Source organism: Capricornis sumatraensis, chromosome 16, assembly GCF_032405125.1.
Source record: "Capricornis sumatraensis isolate serow.1 chromosome 16, serow.2, whole genome shotgun sequence".
Classification (NCBI taxonomy): domain Eukaryota; kingdom Metazoa; phylum Chordata; class Mammalia; order Artiodactyla; family Bovidae; genus Capricornis; species Capricornis sumatraensis.
The window spans coordinates 54,031,736-54,047,802 of record NC_091084.1 but is presented as its reverse complement, the minus strand read 5'-3'; the positions used below and the strand labels follow the sequence as shown (position 1 = coordinate 54,047,802).

Sequence of the window (16,067 nt, the reverse complement as noted above, 5' to 3'; positions counted from 1 at the left end):
GGGATTTGACTCTTCCTATGAACAGACTTTTTGGTATTTAGACTATAAAGAGTATAAAACAATAAACACCCATCACTGCCAGAAGATTTGATGACACATTAAGAATTCCTATGGAGGGAATTCCCTGGTGTTCCAGTGGTTAGACTCTGAGCTTTCACTGCTCCTTGGTCAGGGAATTAATATCCCACAAGCCATGCAGCTGTGCATCGAGGCAAAAAAAAAGAATTCCCGTGGATACCTAATAAATTATGTATATCAGCTGAACTTTGTCGAAAGTATGCAAATCAGTATAATTTAACTTTGTTTGAAATATTGAAGGTATGTAAATCAGTAAAATTATGTATAATTTGACCTTGCTGTATAAGGCCTTAATTCAGACTATAAAAGTTAAGACATTTCATGAGAAGTTTTGGAAAACATTCTCTTTTTTTAAATGCATTTAAAGAATCTGCCTGCCAAGCAGGAGACATGAGTTTGATCCCTGGGTGCGGAAGACTCCCTGGAGAAGGAAACAGCAACCCACTTCAGTATTCTTGCCTGGGAAATCCCACAGACAGAGGAGCCTAGGGGGCTATAGCCCACAGGCTCGCAAGACTCAGACACAACTGACCAACTTACCAACTAAACAACATCTTTAAAAGGATGTTAACATGGTTTGATTTGCATTTGGTTTTGTTTCTCTCTCTTCCTCTTTTTTTGGGGGGGTAGCAGCAGCAGCAGCAGCATTATTGAAATGTAATTCACTTATCACACAATTCATCCATTTAAAGAGTAAAATTCAATGCTTTTTAGTAAGTCAGAGATGTAAAACTATCACTACAATCAATTTTACAACATTTTCATCACCCCAAAACAACCACATCCCCTTAACATGTTAGCTGTCATGCCCAAATCCTCCCATCCCCCCAGCTCTACTTTCTGCTTTCTCTATAGATTTGCCTGTATAAATGGGAACATACATTATGTGGTCTTTTGTGACTGTTTTTTTTACTTAGTATGTTTTCAAGACTTATCCATATCATAGCAGGTATCAGTACTTCACCCATTTTTATTGCTGGAGAGTATCCCATTGTTTGGGTAACGACATTTTATTTATCTACTCAACAATTGGTGGACATTTGGTTTATTTTCTATTTTAGGCAAACATTCTAGTTTTAAATAAAATTTATATGTAGACTTTTTCACATTGGGTTTTTCTTTTCAGAGACTGTCTAAGGAAAAATAGAACTTTTCCATTTTGGTAGCAGTGGTTGCTCCATGATATCATCTTGATTTAAGAAGTTTTCTTTAGTTTCTATACCAACTAACACAAAGTTGAATTTGATGTTTGCAAACCAAGGACTATGATTTGAGGTTAAAATCACACATTAGAAGCATTGAGGCTATCCATGTCTTTAGGTCAAAATATTCTAGTGATAAATCCACTATGAAGACATTATTTTAGGCAATCTAGAAATTAAACTGGGGTTTCCCGAGTGGTTCCGCGGTTAAAAATCTGCCTACAAATGCAGGAGTTCAGTTCAGTCGCTCAGTTGTGTCTGACTCTGCGACCCCATGGACTATAGCACACCAGGCCTCCCTGTCCATTACCAACTCCCAGAGCTTACTCAAATTTATGTCCATTGAGTCGGTGATACCATCCAACCATCTCACCTGTCGTCCCCTTCTCCTCCTGCCTTCAATCTTTCCCAGCATCAGGGTCTTTTCAAATGAGTCAGTTCTTCGCATCAGGTGGCCAAAGTATTAGAGTTTCAGCTTTAGCATCAGTCCTTCCAATGAATATTCAGGACTGATTTCCTTTAGGATGGACTGGTTTGATCTTGCAGTCCAAGGGACTCTCAAGAGTTTTCTCCAACACCGCAAAATTCTTTGGCACTCAGCTTTCTTTATAGTCCAACTCTCACATCCATACATGACTACTGGAAAAACCAAAGCTTTGACTAGACAGACCTTTGTTGGCAAAGTAATATCTCTGCTTTTTAATATGCTATCTAGGTTGGTCATAGCTTTTCTTCCAAAGAGCAAACATCTTTTAATTTCATGGCTGCAGTCACCATCTGCAGTGATTTTGGGGCCCAAAAACTAAAGTCTCTCACTGTTTCCATTGTTTCCTCATATATTTGCCATGAAGTGATGGGACCAGGTGCCATGATCTTAGTTTTCTGAATGTTGAGCTTTAAGCCAACTTTTTCACTCTCCTCTTTCCCTTTCAAGAGGCTCTTTATTCTTCCTCACTTTCTGCCACAAGGGTGGTGTCATCTGCATATCTGAGGTTATGGATATTTCTCCTGGCAATCTTGATTTCCACTTGTGCTTCATCCAACCCAGCGTTTCACATGATGTACTTTGCATATAAGTTAAATAAGCAGGGTGACAATATACAGCCTTGACATACTCCTTTCCCTATTTGGAACCAGTCTGTTGTTCCATGTCCAGTTCTAACTGTTGCATCTTGGACCTGAATACAGATATCTGAAGAGGCAGGTCAGGTGGTCTGGTACTCCCATCTCTTTCAGAATTTTCCACAGTTTGTTGTGATCCACACAGTCAAAGGCTTTGGCATAGTCAATAAAGCAGCAATAGATGTTTTTGGAACTCTATTGCTTTTTCCATGATCCAGTGGATGTTGACAATTTGATCTCTGGTCCCTCTGTCTTTTCTAAATCCAGCTTTAACATCAGGAAGTTCACGGTTCACATATTGCTGAAGCCTGGCTTGGAGAATTTTGAACATTACTTTACTAGCGTGTGAGATGAGTGCAATTGTGCAGTAGTTTGAGCATTCTTTGGCATTGCCTTTCTTTGGGATTGGAATGAAAATTGACCTTTTCCAGTCCTGTGGCCACTGCTGAGTTTTCCAAGTTTGTTGGGATATTGAGTGCAGGATTTTCACAGCATCATCTTTCAGGATTTGAAATAGCTCTACTGGAATTCTATCACCTCCACTAGCTTTGTTCGTAGTGATGCTTCCTAAGGCCCACTTGACTTCCCATTCCAGGATGTCTGGCTCTAAGTTGGTGATCACACCATCATGATTATCTGGGTCATGAAAATCTTTTTTGTACAGTTCTTCTGTGTATTCTTGCCACCTCTATTTAATATCTTCTGCTTCTGTTAGGTCCATACCCTTTCTGTCCTTTATTGTGCCCATCTTGCAGACAATGTGTTCAATCCCTGGTCTGGGAGGATCCCACACACTGTGGGACCACTAAGTCACTGCACGACAACTACTGAGCCTGTGTGCTGCAACTACTGAAACCCAAAATTTCTAGAACCTCTACCCTGCAACAAGAGAAGTCACTGCAATGAGAATCCCCTGCATTGCAGCTACAGAGTAACCCCTGCTCTCCACAACTAGAGAAAGCCTACACAGCAACAAGGACCCAACACAACCAAATAAATGAATTAGTTTCTAAAATAATCAAAAAAATTACTTTAAAAAATGACAATTTTTTAAAAGGACATTAAAAAAATGTATGGATCAATTTCATCTCTTAAATGTTTTTAAAGAAATTCAGCTTTTATATCATTTTTAAAGTATGATCATCAAATTTCCTTGATTTCTTTTTAAAAAATGCAATCAGATAATTTTGTATTTGCTTTGGGAGGGGAGTTAATATGGCTAACAATATTCTTGGCAAAAAAATACTAGAGACATTTGAGATCTTTTTTTCTCATGTTGGTTTTCATTACCTAATGTTTTCAGCTTTCTCTGTCATTCTTGCTTTTTTCTCATTTTCAGTGTTTCAATTTGTTTTTAAAACTTTAAATTTCTAAAATTATAAGTACAGTGGATTGCTTTCCAGCATGATATTAACATTATAAACTGTGTCAAATTGATTACTGGCATATATAACATGCGGCTTTCCAGGCGATGCTAGCGGTAAAGAATCAGCCTACCAATGCAGGAGATGCAAAAGAAATGAGGGTTCGATCCCTTGGTTGAGAAGATTCCCCTGGAAAAGGAAATGGCAACCCACTCCAGTATTCTCACCTGGGAAATTCTATGGACAGAGAAACCTGGTGGGCTACAGTCCTAGGGTTGCAAACAGTCAGACACACATGTAAAACACATTTACGAATAAACTGGGATTTCTTTTTTCAATAAACTAGATGTGCAAAAGGTTTGTAAAATGCACTTATCTGTACTCATTGTACATCTTAAAAGATGATGCTGTGAAAGCGCTGCACTCAATATGCCAGCAAATTTGGAAAACTCAGCAGTGGCCACAGGACTGGAAAAGGTCAGTCTTCATTCCAATTCCAAAAAAAGGTAATGCCAAAGAATGCTCAAACTATCGCACAATTGCACTCATCTCACATGGGAGCAAAGTAATGCTCAAAATTCTCCAAGCCAGGATTCAACAGTATGTGAACTGTGAACTTAAAGATGTTCAAACTGGTTTTAGAAAAGGCAGAGGAACCAGATATCAAATTGCCAACATCCACTGGAGTATCAAAATAACAAGAGAGTTCCAGAAAAAAAGCCTTTGACTATGTGGATCACCACAGACTGAAGAGATGGGAATACCAGACCACCTGACCTGCCTCTTGAGAAATGTGTATGAGGTCACAAAGCAACAGTTAGAACTGGACAAGGAACACAGACTGGTTCCAAATAGGGAAAGGAGTACGTCAAGGCTGTATACTGTCACCCTGCTTATTTAACTTACATGCAGAGTACATCATGAGAAATGCTGGGCTGAATGAAGCACAAGCTGGAATCAAGACTGCCAGGAGAAATATCAATAACCTCAGATATGCAGATGACACCACCCTTATGGCAGAAAGCCTCTTAATGAAAGAGAAAGAGGAGAGTGAAAAAGTAGGCTTAAAGCTCAACATTCAGAAAACGAATATCATGGCACCTGGTCCCATCACTTCATGGCAAATAGATGGGAAACGGTGGTAACAGTGAGAGATTTTATTTTGGGGGGCCCCCAAATCACTGCAGATGGTGACTTCAGCCATGAAGTTAAAAAGACACTTACTCCTTGGAAGAAAAGTTATGACCTACCTAAACAGAATATTAAAAAGCAGAGACATTACTTTGTCAACAAAGGTCCATCTAGTCAAGGTTGTGGTTTTTCCAGTAGTTATATATGGGTACGAGTGTTGGACTATAAAGAAAGCTGAGCGCCGAAGAATTGATGCTTTTGAACTGTGGTGTTGGAGAAGACTCTTGAGAGTCCCCTGGACAACAAGGAGATCCAACCAGTCCATCCTAAAGGAAATCAGTCCTGAATATTCATTGGAAGGACTGATGCTGAAGCTAAAACTCCAATATTTTGACCACGTGATGCAAGAACTGACTCATTTGAAAAGACCCTGATGCTGGGCAAGACTGAAGGCAGGAGGAGAAGGGGACGACAGAGGGTGAGATGGTTGGATGGCATCATCGACTCAATGGACATGAGTTTGGGTAAACTTCAGGAGTTGGTGATGGATAGGGAGGCCTGGCATACTGCAGTCCATGGGGTCGAAAAGAGTTGGACATGACTGAGAGACTGAACTGAACTGAACTGTACCCACTGTGGACAAAGAACGTCTGCCTGCCAGAGGAGTAAACAGAGATGTTAATACCATCAAGCCACCTGCCACAGTGCTCCCTGAGGGGATTCAAGATGGCAAAAAACAGGATACTGTCCCTAGATAGTTAAGGTGCATATCAAAAGAATAATTTCATCAAGTCCAGACTGCTGCACTTTCCCATACATAGAAAAGTGCTAAATTCATTTACTTGAGATGTCTGTTTTTTCTTTAATTAGCTGTAATCTTTTGATGTTCAACTACCTGGGTTTGTTTTGTTGTTTAAGAACTCCTGTATACCCAGGTGGCACAGTGGTAAAGAATCCGCCTGCCAATGCAGGAGACGCAAGAGACTCAGGTTCAATCTCTGGGTTGGGAAGATCCCCTGGAGAAGGAAATGGCTACCCACTCCAGTATTCTTGCCTGGAAAACTGCATGGACAGAGGAGCCTGTCATGCTATAGTCCATGGGGTTGCAAAGAGCTGGACACGACTGAGCACTGAGCACAGCCTGTATACCCTGGTTCCTCCTCTACTTCTTCAGAATAGTTCCTCAGAGGTATCTGAGAGGCTGTATCCCTGGCTTACATCTTCAGTAATGCCCCAAGTAAACATCATTCTCAACTTTTAGGTTGCTCATTTTTTACAGTTAATACTACACATTCTTCTTTCTCCATAAGACATCTTATGACTTGGATAAGTTGCTTGCTAAAAGTCCAGAGGTACAGTGTCTGTAGCATTGTTCTCATCTGCCTAGCCCATTCCAACGAAAAGAGAATTAAACAGGACTTCTTAAGAAATCCATATTGAATCCTGGTGATACCTACTTCCCTTTTTAAATGTCCACATATCATCCTTCTAACAGTCCCTTGAATTTTGCTAGGGATGAACAAATATCTCACAGGTATGGAGCCTTTGAAATACAGACTCTTCCCTATTTCAGCAATCAGGGTAGCACTTTTATTTCCAGGTTTTTGGTTCTACTCTATTTTTCATGTCTCCTCAAAGATCACCAACCAGTTCAGTAGTCTCCCCACAAATTTGCACAGCATTCTGGGAATTTGTTCATCACAGCCAAAGACAGAAGCTCATGTACAAAACCTAGGCCAGCAGTGGATGGGAGACTCCAGTGCCAGAAATAAATTTTGGGCTTGATTCCTCCAGGAACATATGCTCATTGTGTTTTTTCTTTTCTGCTGTAATTATCCAGTCCTGTTCCAGCTATGGTCTCCTGGCTGACAATTCCCTCTGCTTACAAGAAATACCCAAATGGAGCTGACTGAGTTGGGCTTAAATCATGGTTCACCATTTCCTAACATTGTGACGCATGTGGCTCAGTGGTAAATTAACCTGCCAGGGCTTCCCTGGTGGCTCAGACAGCAATGAATCCACCTGCAATGCAGGAGATATGGGTTCGACCCCTGGGTCAGAAAGATCCCCTGAAGGAGGAAATGGCAACCCACTCCAGTATTCTTGCCTGGGGAAATCCCATGGAGGAGCCTGGTGAGCTACATTCCGTGGGCTGGCAATGAGTCGGACACGACTGAGCACAAGTACTAGACTTAGACAAGTGTGACATCAGGCAGATGATTTAACCTCTCTGGCACTCATTTATAGATCAGAGGTTAATACCAGCCTCACAGGATTACGCAGAAGGGAAGTATCCACAATGAACATGAACATAGTAACTGCACACACTTAATGTTCATCTTCTCAGATCTTCCCATTACACTTTCCAAGGGCACTTTTAACAGTAGGCCAAACAGCTGCAACTGAAGAAAAACACACAACCTGAAAGTGACCAGTTAAACTTTACTTGGGAATCTTACTGAAGAAGATAGCCCAGGAGAGGGCCTCTCAGATACCTTTGAGGAGATGTTTGAAAGAGGTTAAGAGAAAAGCCAGGATAAATATTTTGCTGGGAAAAAAAATATAGTTGAATATCAAAAAATTACTGTCAACCATAAAGAACACACATCGCAAATTAATGATTTTAGTGGTTTTCTGTATGTAGGAAAATGTAAGAAGCTGGATTCATTTAAATTATTCCTTAGGTATGCATCTTAACTACAGAAGGCCAGTAGTACCCAAAGCACAGAATGCTTCCTGTTTTCCTCCATCCTAAATTCCTCTCAGGGCACACCATGGTTGGGTGGTTACAGTGGCTAATGGCCAGAGCATTACAGAACTGAGATGGTGGGCAACTTTGTTTACTAGAATGGAAGACAACGTCCACAATTTCTCACAACAGTCCCAGACAGCCTACAAGGCTGAAAAGAGACAGTGAGGGACAGAAGGTACACAAAAGTAGGGACACAAGAGTCCAAGGGCGAACATAGAGTCCTTCCGCACTGACTGTGCACGTTTGTCTAGCCACAGGACACAATTACCGCTTATTTACGTGTCTGTCACCCCCAAAAGACCACCTGAGAGGCCAGGTTCCTCGCCTACCATCCCTTTCTCACGCCGGCGCCTAAGCATGCGGCAAATCCAGGCTTGTTCGGCCTTCTCACTTGGGCCCGTTGGCTCGACTGTAATTGGGGGCGAGAGCGCCACGCTCGGTACCCAGAAGTCCCCGGGCACCCAGGATAGAGCCCTCAGGCGGCAGGAAACCCAGCTGCGTCCAACGGCCGGCCGTTGGCGGTGACAGGCCACCTGCTGCTGCGAGGCCGGTCGGGAGGCCCCGCCCCGGAGAGCCCGCGCTGGCGCCTGGGGAGAGCGGGCGGCTGGCGGAAACACGGGTGGCCGAGTTGGGGGTAGCGAACTGGGCCCGTGAAAGCACGGAGTGCTCTTCTACCCGAGCCTCTGCGCGCTGTTAGAAAGAGCCCCGGGTAGGGGCCAGAGGCGGGTATGACCCTGGGCAGCCTCTGCTTTTTCCCGCGCGTCAGTCTTGCCATCCTCACAATGAGGTTGGCGGGGCAAGGGGGAACCCTATGGGGTACAAAAGGGCTGACGCGGGGACCAAAGCCCGGAAATGGGAGTGAAAGAAGGCGCGAAGACGACCCTGGGGCGTGGCGGCCTCTGCGGCTAACGGGTCGCCGCCCAGTCCTCTGAGCCCGCAGGCCACGCCCCCGCCTAGCAGGCCCCGCCCCGAGATCTTAAGTCTCACGGCACCCTCCTCCCACCTCTCTGGAAGCCTAGCCGGCCGCGCCTTCGGATCGAGTACTGTCTGCGCTCCGTGGACGCGCCCTCCACCTGCCGACCGACAGAACTGCCTGTACCCGCTTGTTCTCCTTGCGGCCCGGTGAGCCCGGCCCCGGCCCGCCCCAGCCCTGCACCCTCAACACCTGCCCTCCTCCCGCTACTCAGGCCGAGGGGACCCACGCGCCGCCTTTAATTTCCCTCCTCGCCTCCTACCCTATTTTGTATTTTACCGTTTTGTCTTTTTTTTTTTTAACCTCTCTTCCTTCACTCTTTTCCTGTTTTGCCTTTGTTCTTTACCTCTCGCGCTCAAAAGGCTGTAATATAAGCCCTCTCCTCTGCCAGGGTGGGGGGCCCTCAGCGATGATCACCTCTCCCATTCCAGGCGGCTACAGGCCTTCCTAGGGCTCTTTCTGCTGGCAGGAGCTTTGAGCTGCTTGATGCGGCCTCCACTGGGCCCATTCCAACCTCTCTAACCTCAAGCCCTGCTCTGGGCCCTAGTCTCTGAACCATCCTGATGCCCCCACCCCCCCACCTCACTTCCAGCACCCCCACTCACCAGAGTCTGCTGTGTTGTGGGATGCTTCCCCAGAGTACTGAATTACACTAAAGCAGAAATCTAAAAGAGTAGCGTGTGATACTAAGAGGTCAGACCGGGGAGAGAGGACTTCTGGATTCACCCCTTCCTCCCCTGTGTCTGTCCCTCTCCTCCACTGTGTGGACTTAATTAGCCCCCAGCTGCCTGTGGGAAATGGACCCTGTTCCCTACCCTCACATCCCCCAGGCAAGGACTGAATACGCTAATGTGCCTTGGGCCTTTTCCTTTTGCTGGGTTTGTAGTCCTTTTAAGGCCCATTTCCCTTTCTAAACTCTCCTCCTTTGCTCTACAGGATACATAGTATGACCATTAGATATTTCGTCTACCAACCATTTTCTATGGAAAACCAAAGGGACCAGGCCATGATAGCCACTGGCAGCTTTGAAGAACGGGACATCTTTAGAGAAGCTTGACCTTGAAGGCCTCAGCGTGGGACCTAACAAAGCCGGGTAAGAGTCCAGTCCAAGGGAGGAGTCTTCTACTGCCTCAGCCCTGTGGTCTGGGGGCAGGGTCAGCAGGATATTAACAAAAATAACTGGCACCACCATCCCAGTAAAGTCACTCTTAGAGTTCACAAAGCACTTTCCTATATCCTTGGTCTTCTTCTGGCCCTTAAATTGACCCTGACAAGCCAAGGATGGTAATCCCCATGTTACAGAGGAGGAACAGTGAGGCCCCAGTGGGACAGTGATTAGCTCCAGGAAATCAGCAGCAGAGGAGAACCTAGTGTTCTAAATACATATTGTCGACTCAAGCTTTTGACTACCCTTGAGATTTCGATTAGGAATCAGATGTATGTTTTGGACTGTCCCTGAGACTGTGATAATCAGGTGAAACTGATTACTTGCTGGTGAGTAATATATGATTAATTCTTTCCAGTTAGACCTTAGTTTAGTTTAATCTTCTTAGTAGGGTCTTTAGCACAGGGACCTTTGCTTCCCATACCTATGCCTCTGAAGGACCTGACTTATGGCAAACCCAAGGCAATATTCAAAATGGCAACTTAGCCTTTGCACTTGTCTCCAAGATGGGCTGGGTCTTATATTTCTCTGACCTTCACAACACATTGCAACCTAGATCAAGGTCAGGACATGATTGACTCATGTTGTTATCATGTCTCCAATGCCCAGAAGGGATGCCATTTTTGCCTGAACCTTCTCAGAACTGTCATATTGTCACAAGAGAACTGGGATGTTGGACTTCCTCATGAAAGGCCCTGCCTGGGCCTCGGGCTGAGAAAACAGGAATGAAATGACCTGGGCACCAGTGTAAAGCAAATTGTATAAGCTTTGGAGCCTGCAGACAGGACTCTTACTAAGTTCCCTCACAGGGCTGCTCTGAGAAGTAAGTGAGCTAATAGAATGTGCCAGAGGGGTGAGGAAAGGTGTGGAGCACTTCCTGGGAAATGAGAATGTCAGGGCAGGGACTCTGCGGGTTCGGGAACACCTTTATCAACCCCTTCCGCTGCCTGAGTGCAGCCTTCACTGAGCCTCATGTGGGCCAGGCTCCAGGGAACCATGAATAAGGACAGCAGCCGAGTGCTGAGTAGCCTTTGGATTTCCCATTTGCCCAGCCACCTGGGATGAGAGGCCCAGAAGGAGGAAGCCTGGTGAACATCTTGCTTCCATCCGTCTGTGTGTTCACTACTGTCACCACGTCATTCCTCTGTTGGCCAGCTCTTTCCTCACAGCCCCAGCAACAGGGATAGCCAATTAGGTGGGGCTCAGAGTAGCCACTCCTCGTCAAAATAAACTCAGGGGAGAGAAGCAGGTCACCCTCCCCCACTGGGGTGCTGGGCTCACTTCCTCCCAAGGCAGGGGAGGAGGGTGTTTTTCCAGTTCTGAGAACAAAATGGGGGTTTTGGTTTCCTTCGTCATTCTTTATAGCTCTGACCTGCACTACTTCCCCATCCCCACCTCCCATGAAGACATGGCTCCCCCTGTATTATAGGATGAGAGGAAACTGGCCAGAGAGGGAATAGTTTTCCTGTGTTACACAGTAGGCTGGGGGAGGAAGGAAGATACTCTTAGCTCTAAGAACTGCACAGTATCCTTCAAGTCCCAGCCAAATGTTACCTTTCCTAAGTCTTTTCTGACTACCCACCCTTTCTTCTCTCACAGTGGGGGTGGATGTTCCCTCCTTTGAATTTTGAGAATACAATTGATTCTGCAAGCCCCGAATGCAGCTTGAAACACCTGCCCACCCCCAGTGCCAGACAATAAGCCTCCCTCTAGGGTTGATATTGTCTCAGTGAACCAGTGCCCCGCAAAGCAGAGCGAACTCATTGAAAGAGTGACTCTAGAGAGTCCAAGCTGTGTGTGGGCTGGTGGGGAAGAGTGAGGCCGAATTGAAGGGGCTGAATAGGTCTTGTTCACTCCTTTTCTTCTAGACTTAGACAATTCCAGACTCATAGGAACCTCTGCTGCTTAAGACATTCAGGGCATAACGCCTGTGGGTTTGTACCTGTCAGGTCTTAGTCTGGCTGAAACCTTCCCCCCTTGTTTGCCTGCCCTCTAGACAGAGCTGCAGAATCAGGAACACGGGGATCAGTGAAATCTCTGTAACCCGCAGACAAAGGGCTGGGCCAGTGCCTGTTTGCGAGGCAGTACTAGGACAGCTGTGATCCGGATACTCCACGTGGTGAAGGAGAGGACTTCTCAGGCAGAAGTTACTTCTCCAGCCCCTGTTTCAGTACCTGTGGAGCTCACTCCTATTTGCCTTCAAGGGGCAACTCTGAGCCCTTGCTTAGGAGGGGTGATGCTATCAGAGAAGGTAGGGGCGGGATAGTAAGAGAAGTTCTGAAGGTTTGGCTGCTGATGGACCTTATCTCTCCTTGGCTTAGTCTCCGGCAGAGTTCCTCTGTCTCGTCTTGTTGCTGACAGAAGGTGCCCCCTTCTCCAGTTTTTGTTCATCTCCTGGGAGGTTGCAGGAATCGTCATTATGGTTGGGTTCAAGGCCACAGATGTGCCCCCTACAGCCACTGTGAAGTTCCTGGGGGCAGGCACAGCTGCCTGCATTGCTGACCTTATTACCTTTCCCCTGGATACTGCTAAAGTCCGGCTACAGGTGAGTGGATGAAGCCTGCATTTCTGAGGGTGGCTAGTCCGCTCCCTCCCCGAGACACAAACTCCTCAAGGGCCAGTGGGGTTTTGGGGACTGTAAGGTTTAGAGCACAGGGATGGCAGGAGATGGGGAGGGCAACCAGCTGCCTTGGCCTTGCAGATCCAAGGAGAAAGGCAGGGGCCAATGCAGGCTGCGGCCAGTGCCCAGTACCGTGGGGTGCTGGGCACCATCCTGACCATGGTGCGCACCGAAGGCCCCCGCAGCCTCTACAGCGGGCTGGTCGCCGGCCTGCAGCGCCAGATGAGCTTCGCCTCCGTCCGCATCGGCCTCTACGACTCCGTCAAGCAGTTCTACACCAAGGGCTCTGAGCGTGAGTGTGGAGCTGGGCCATAGGCCTCTTGGCCTCTTCTCAGTGATGGTCGATCCTAGTTCTTCCAGCCGCACAGTTCGTTTAGGCCCCAAGACCTCTAGGAGGAATTTCAGATCAGAGGTCCCTGATTATTCTGATGATTCCCAGGCTGAGTTAGGCTCTGAGCAGGGCATCAGCTCATGACAGTTTTCATAGCCACTTTGGGAGCAGGTGGTATCATCCCCGTGTTCCAGCTGGAGAGGCTGAGGCTTACCTGGGGTGGAGGAGGGGACTCAGCCAAAGGCTCACAGTGAAGAGCCAGGAAACTCCCAGGACTTCAGCTTTCAAGGCCAGTGCTTTTCCATTTCACCTTCTCAGCATGCCACGTCCACCCTCCAGTTTACACTTGTGGAAACTGAGAACCCAGATCCAAAGGTTTCCTTTTCCCAAGATCACATGTCAGGGAAAAGTAGATGAGGGATGAGAACCCAAGTCCTGTGAATCCCAGTCTGAGAAAGCCTTTCATGTTTTTCAAATGGAAATGATTCTCGGGAATTCCCTGGTGGTCCAGTGGTTAGGGCTTTCACTGCTGGGGCCTGGGTTCAGTCCCTAGTCGGGGAACTAAGATTGCACAAGCTATGCAACGCAGCCAAAAAAAAGTTTCTGATTTCTCAGGGCCATTTAGGAGGTGAAATGAAGTGAATAGAAATGCTTTATGAAAGAAAATAGCATTAAGTCTCATTTTGTCCTGTTCTTTGCTCTGTCCCAGTGCCCGGCACATAATAGACACTGTATAATGCAAGACATTCTTAGAGCAGAGCTGGACTGGGTCTTATTAACAGGGGACACTGAAGACAGGTTTCAGTGATGTGGTTCTGGTGAGGAAAGGTGGACACTAGTGGAATCCCAGCTGGCCACTGACCCCCATGGCTTTCCGACAGATGCCGGCATCGGGAGTCGCCTCCTGGCAGGCAGCACCACCGGTGCCTTGGCCGTGGCCGTGGCCCAGCCAACGGATGTGGTGAAGGTCCGGTTCCAAGCGCAGGCCCGGGCTGGAGCTGCCCGGAGGTACCAGAGCACTGTTGAGGCCTACAAAACCATTGCCCGAGAGGAGGGGTTTCGGGGACTCTGGAAAGGTGTGTACCAGCTGTTTTCTCTTCCCCGTCTTCCCCTCCCCCTACTCCCTGGTCTCACATAGACACCCTTTCCTCCCATAGGGACATCTCCCAATGTCGCTCGCAATGCCATTGTCAACTGTGCTGAGCTGGTGACCTACGACCTCATCAAGGACACTCTCCTGAAGGCCCACCTAATGACAGGTGAATTAGGGGAGATGATGCTGGGTCTTACCCTTCCCCCAAAGCAGGAGCCAGTGTGGATCTGCCTGGAGACCACATCCTTCATCCCATTTCCGCTTTGCTTATGCAGTGAGTTTCTCTCACTGGATTGAAGCCAGCTGGGGTGAAGTTGCCACCGTGCACCTTGAGGCCCTGAGGCTACATGGGCAAAACGACTCAGAGGCACTGGGAGAGTTTCCCACTGGAGTCCCTGGGTCTAAAACCACGAGACCATAGTTACTTCAATCATCTCCTTCTGGAATTATCGGGGGAGGAGTCCTGATGCCCCCTACTCCTCCTTGACAGACGACCTCCCTTGCCACTTTACTTCTGCCTTCGGGGCGGGCTTCTGCACCACCGTCATCGCCTCCCCTGTCGACGTGGTCAAGACGAGATACATGAACTCTGCCCTGGGCCAGTACAGCAGCGCTGGCCACTGTGCCCTCACCATGCTCCAGAAGGAGGGACCCCAAGCCTTCTACAAAGGGTGAGCCTCTGACCTGCCCCTCCCAGTTCCAGGCCTCCTGCCCCCCCGTACCTGTCACACAAATGAGAACCACTGGGCCTGAGTAGCAACCACATGTCAACAGTTTCTGATCCTGGTCCTGGCATTCTCATGCTCTTAACTCCTCCCTCCTGGAGCTGCTGTCATGCCTGTTTTATGGGTGTTAGAACAGAGACTCCCAGGAGACTGTTGCCCACAGCTCCATTTCTTGGGCCATCCTGACTTCCTGGGAGGCAGAGCATCTGTCAGGATGCCAGGGTGAACTGGAGATGACCTGTGTTTTCTCCCCCTCTAGGTTCATGCCCTCCTTTCTCCGCTTGGGATCCTGGAACGTAGTGATGTTCGTCACCTACGAGCAGCTGAAGCGGGCCCTCATGGCTGCCCGCGCTTCCCGGGAGGCTCCCTTCTGAGCAGCTGCTGACCCAATCAGCATTGGCTCCAGCTGCAGCCTGGCCCTGCTTCCTTTTTCTTCCTCCCCTTCTCCCCTTCTCTCTCTTCTCATCCCTCTCTTCTGCTCCCTCTCCCACCACCTCCCTTCCCCCTCCCCACATTCTCACCCCTCAGCTCCCCGTAGCCTCTCACAGTCCAGGTGGAGTTGACCCCAGGTGACACTGTGGAAAGCCTGGCACTATCCAGGATATCAAGCCCCCAGTCCCCTAGAAAGCCCTCAGCCTGACTCTTCATCCTGCTTCCTGCCCCCGAGCCCAACTAGCATATCACCCATAAAACAAGCTCAACCTTGGCGTCTCCTCCCTCTCTATTACCACAGGTCTTGGTCTACTGGGCCCTTTTGGCACCTGGTGGGCAGGGGAGGAGCCACCTGACTTGAAAAGGGGGGCGGGCCCATCTTCCTCCAGCAGTCCGCTCTGGTTGGAGACCATCTGGTCCACCTCTGTCTCCAGACCAGGCCAGGGCTGAGATGGGAAGTGAAGGAGCGGCCTGGAGTCCACAGTTGCCTGGCTCTCTCGCCAGACCACTTGAGCTTTCACTCACCAGCTCCTGGTACTCCAGCACCTGCCTCCAACCCCCCAGTAGGCCCTGGGCGTGTTACTCTGCAGAATGAGTGTTCCTGTTTGCCCTCCATCTCCTGTGCTGCTTGGAAGATTTAGAGGAACTTGGGGATCTTGGATGCTGTGACTAATTTTATTCCACTTTACAAATGGGAAACCCACCTCCCCCAAGTCCCAGGCCTAGTGAGGGCAAGTCCATCCTCCACAGTCACACCCTTAGGGGGCAGCATGGCCTACAGCAGGCTGCAGAGCAGACACCCAGCCTCAGCCTGAGGAGTTTTTCCATTTAGTCTCACCCTCACCCCAGGCTAGAGATCCCAGGCAGGGAGGTGGTGACAAGCAGGGGTGTCAGCCTCCCTGCCCCTCTTCCTGCTACCTGGCCTCAGTCAGGAAAACAGATGGGTAGAGTTATTCTGTTTCAAGGGTTTGGGGACTCTGAGGTTCCCTTATCTCAAGGCATCTCATGCACAGCTGGGCCCTTCCTTGGAATTAAGCCATCCAGGCCCATTTTATAGATGTCTGAAGAAGCTGAAGGCT

The 16,067-nt window shown here is 48.0% G+C and overlaps 1 protein-coding gene across 1 annotated transcript; it reads left to right on the top strand.

The window, feature by feature from the left end:
* The first annotated feature begins 8,671 nt into the window (after positions 1–8,671).
* Positions 8,672–15,244, top strand: UCP2 (uncoupling protein 2). Its single transcript, XM_068988253.1, has 8 exons — positions 8,672–8,771; positions 9,559–9,715; positions 12,109–12,332; positions 12,489–12,699; positions 13,620–13,814; positions 13,896–13,997; positions 14,322–14,502; positions 14,816–15,244. Exons 3-8 carry the CDS (start codon positions 12,207–12,209, stop codon positions 14,928–14,930), a joined length of 930 nt encoding a protein of 309 aa, XP_068844354.1. The 5' UTR covers positions 8,672–8,771; positions 9,559–9,715; positions 12,109–12,206; the 3' UTR covers positions 14,931–15,244.
* The last annotated feature ends 823 nt before the right edge of the window (positions 15,245–16,067 follow it).

What these genes read in the sequence shown, in the direction of transcription:
- UCP2 (XM_068988253.1), top strand. Translation starts at nt 12,207, where the DNA reads ATGGTTGGGTTCAAGGCCACAGATGTGCCCCCTACAGCCACTGTGAAG. An exon ending in CTACACCAAGGGCTCTGAGC is followed by an intron (nt 12,700 to 13,619) that starts GTGAGTGTGGAG and finishes GCTTTCCGACAG; the next exon opens with ATGCCGGCATCGGGAGTCGC. An exon ending in GAAGGCCCACCTAATGACAG is followed by an intron (nt 13,998 to 14,321) that starts GTGAATTAGGGG and finishes CCTCCTTGACAG; the next exon opens with ACGACCTCCCTTGCCACTTT.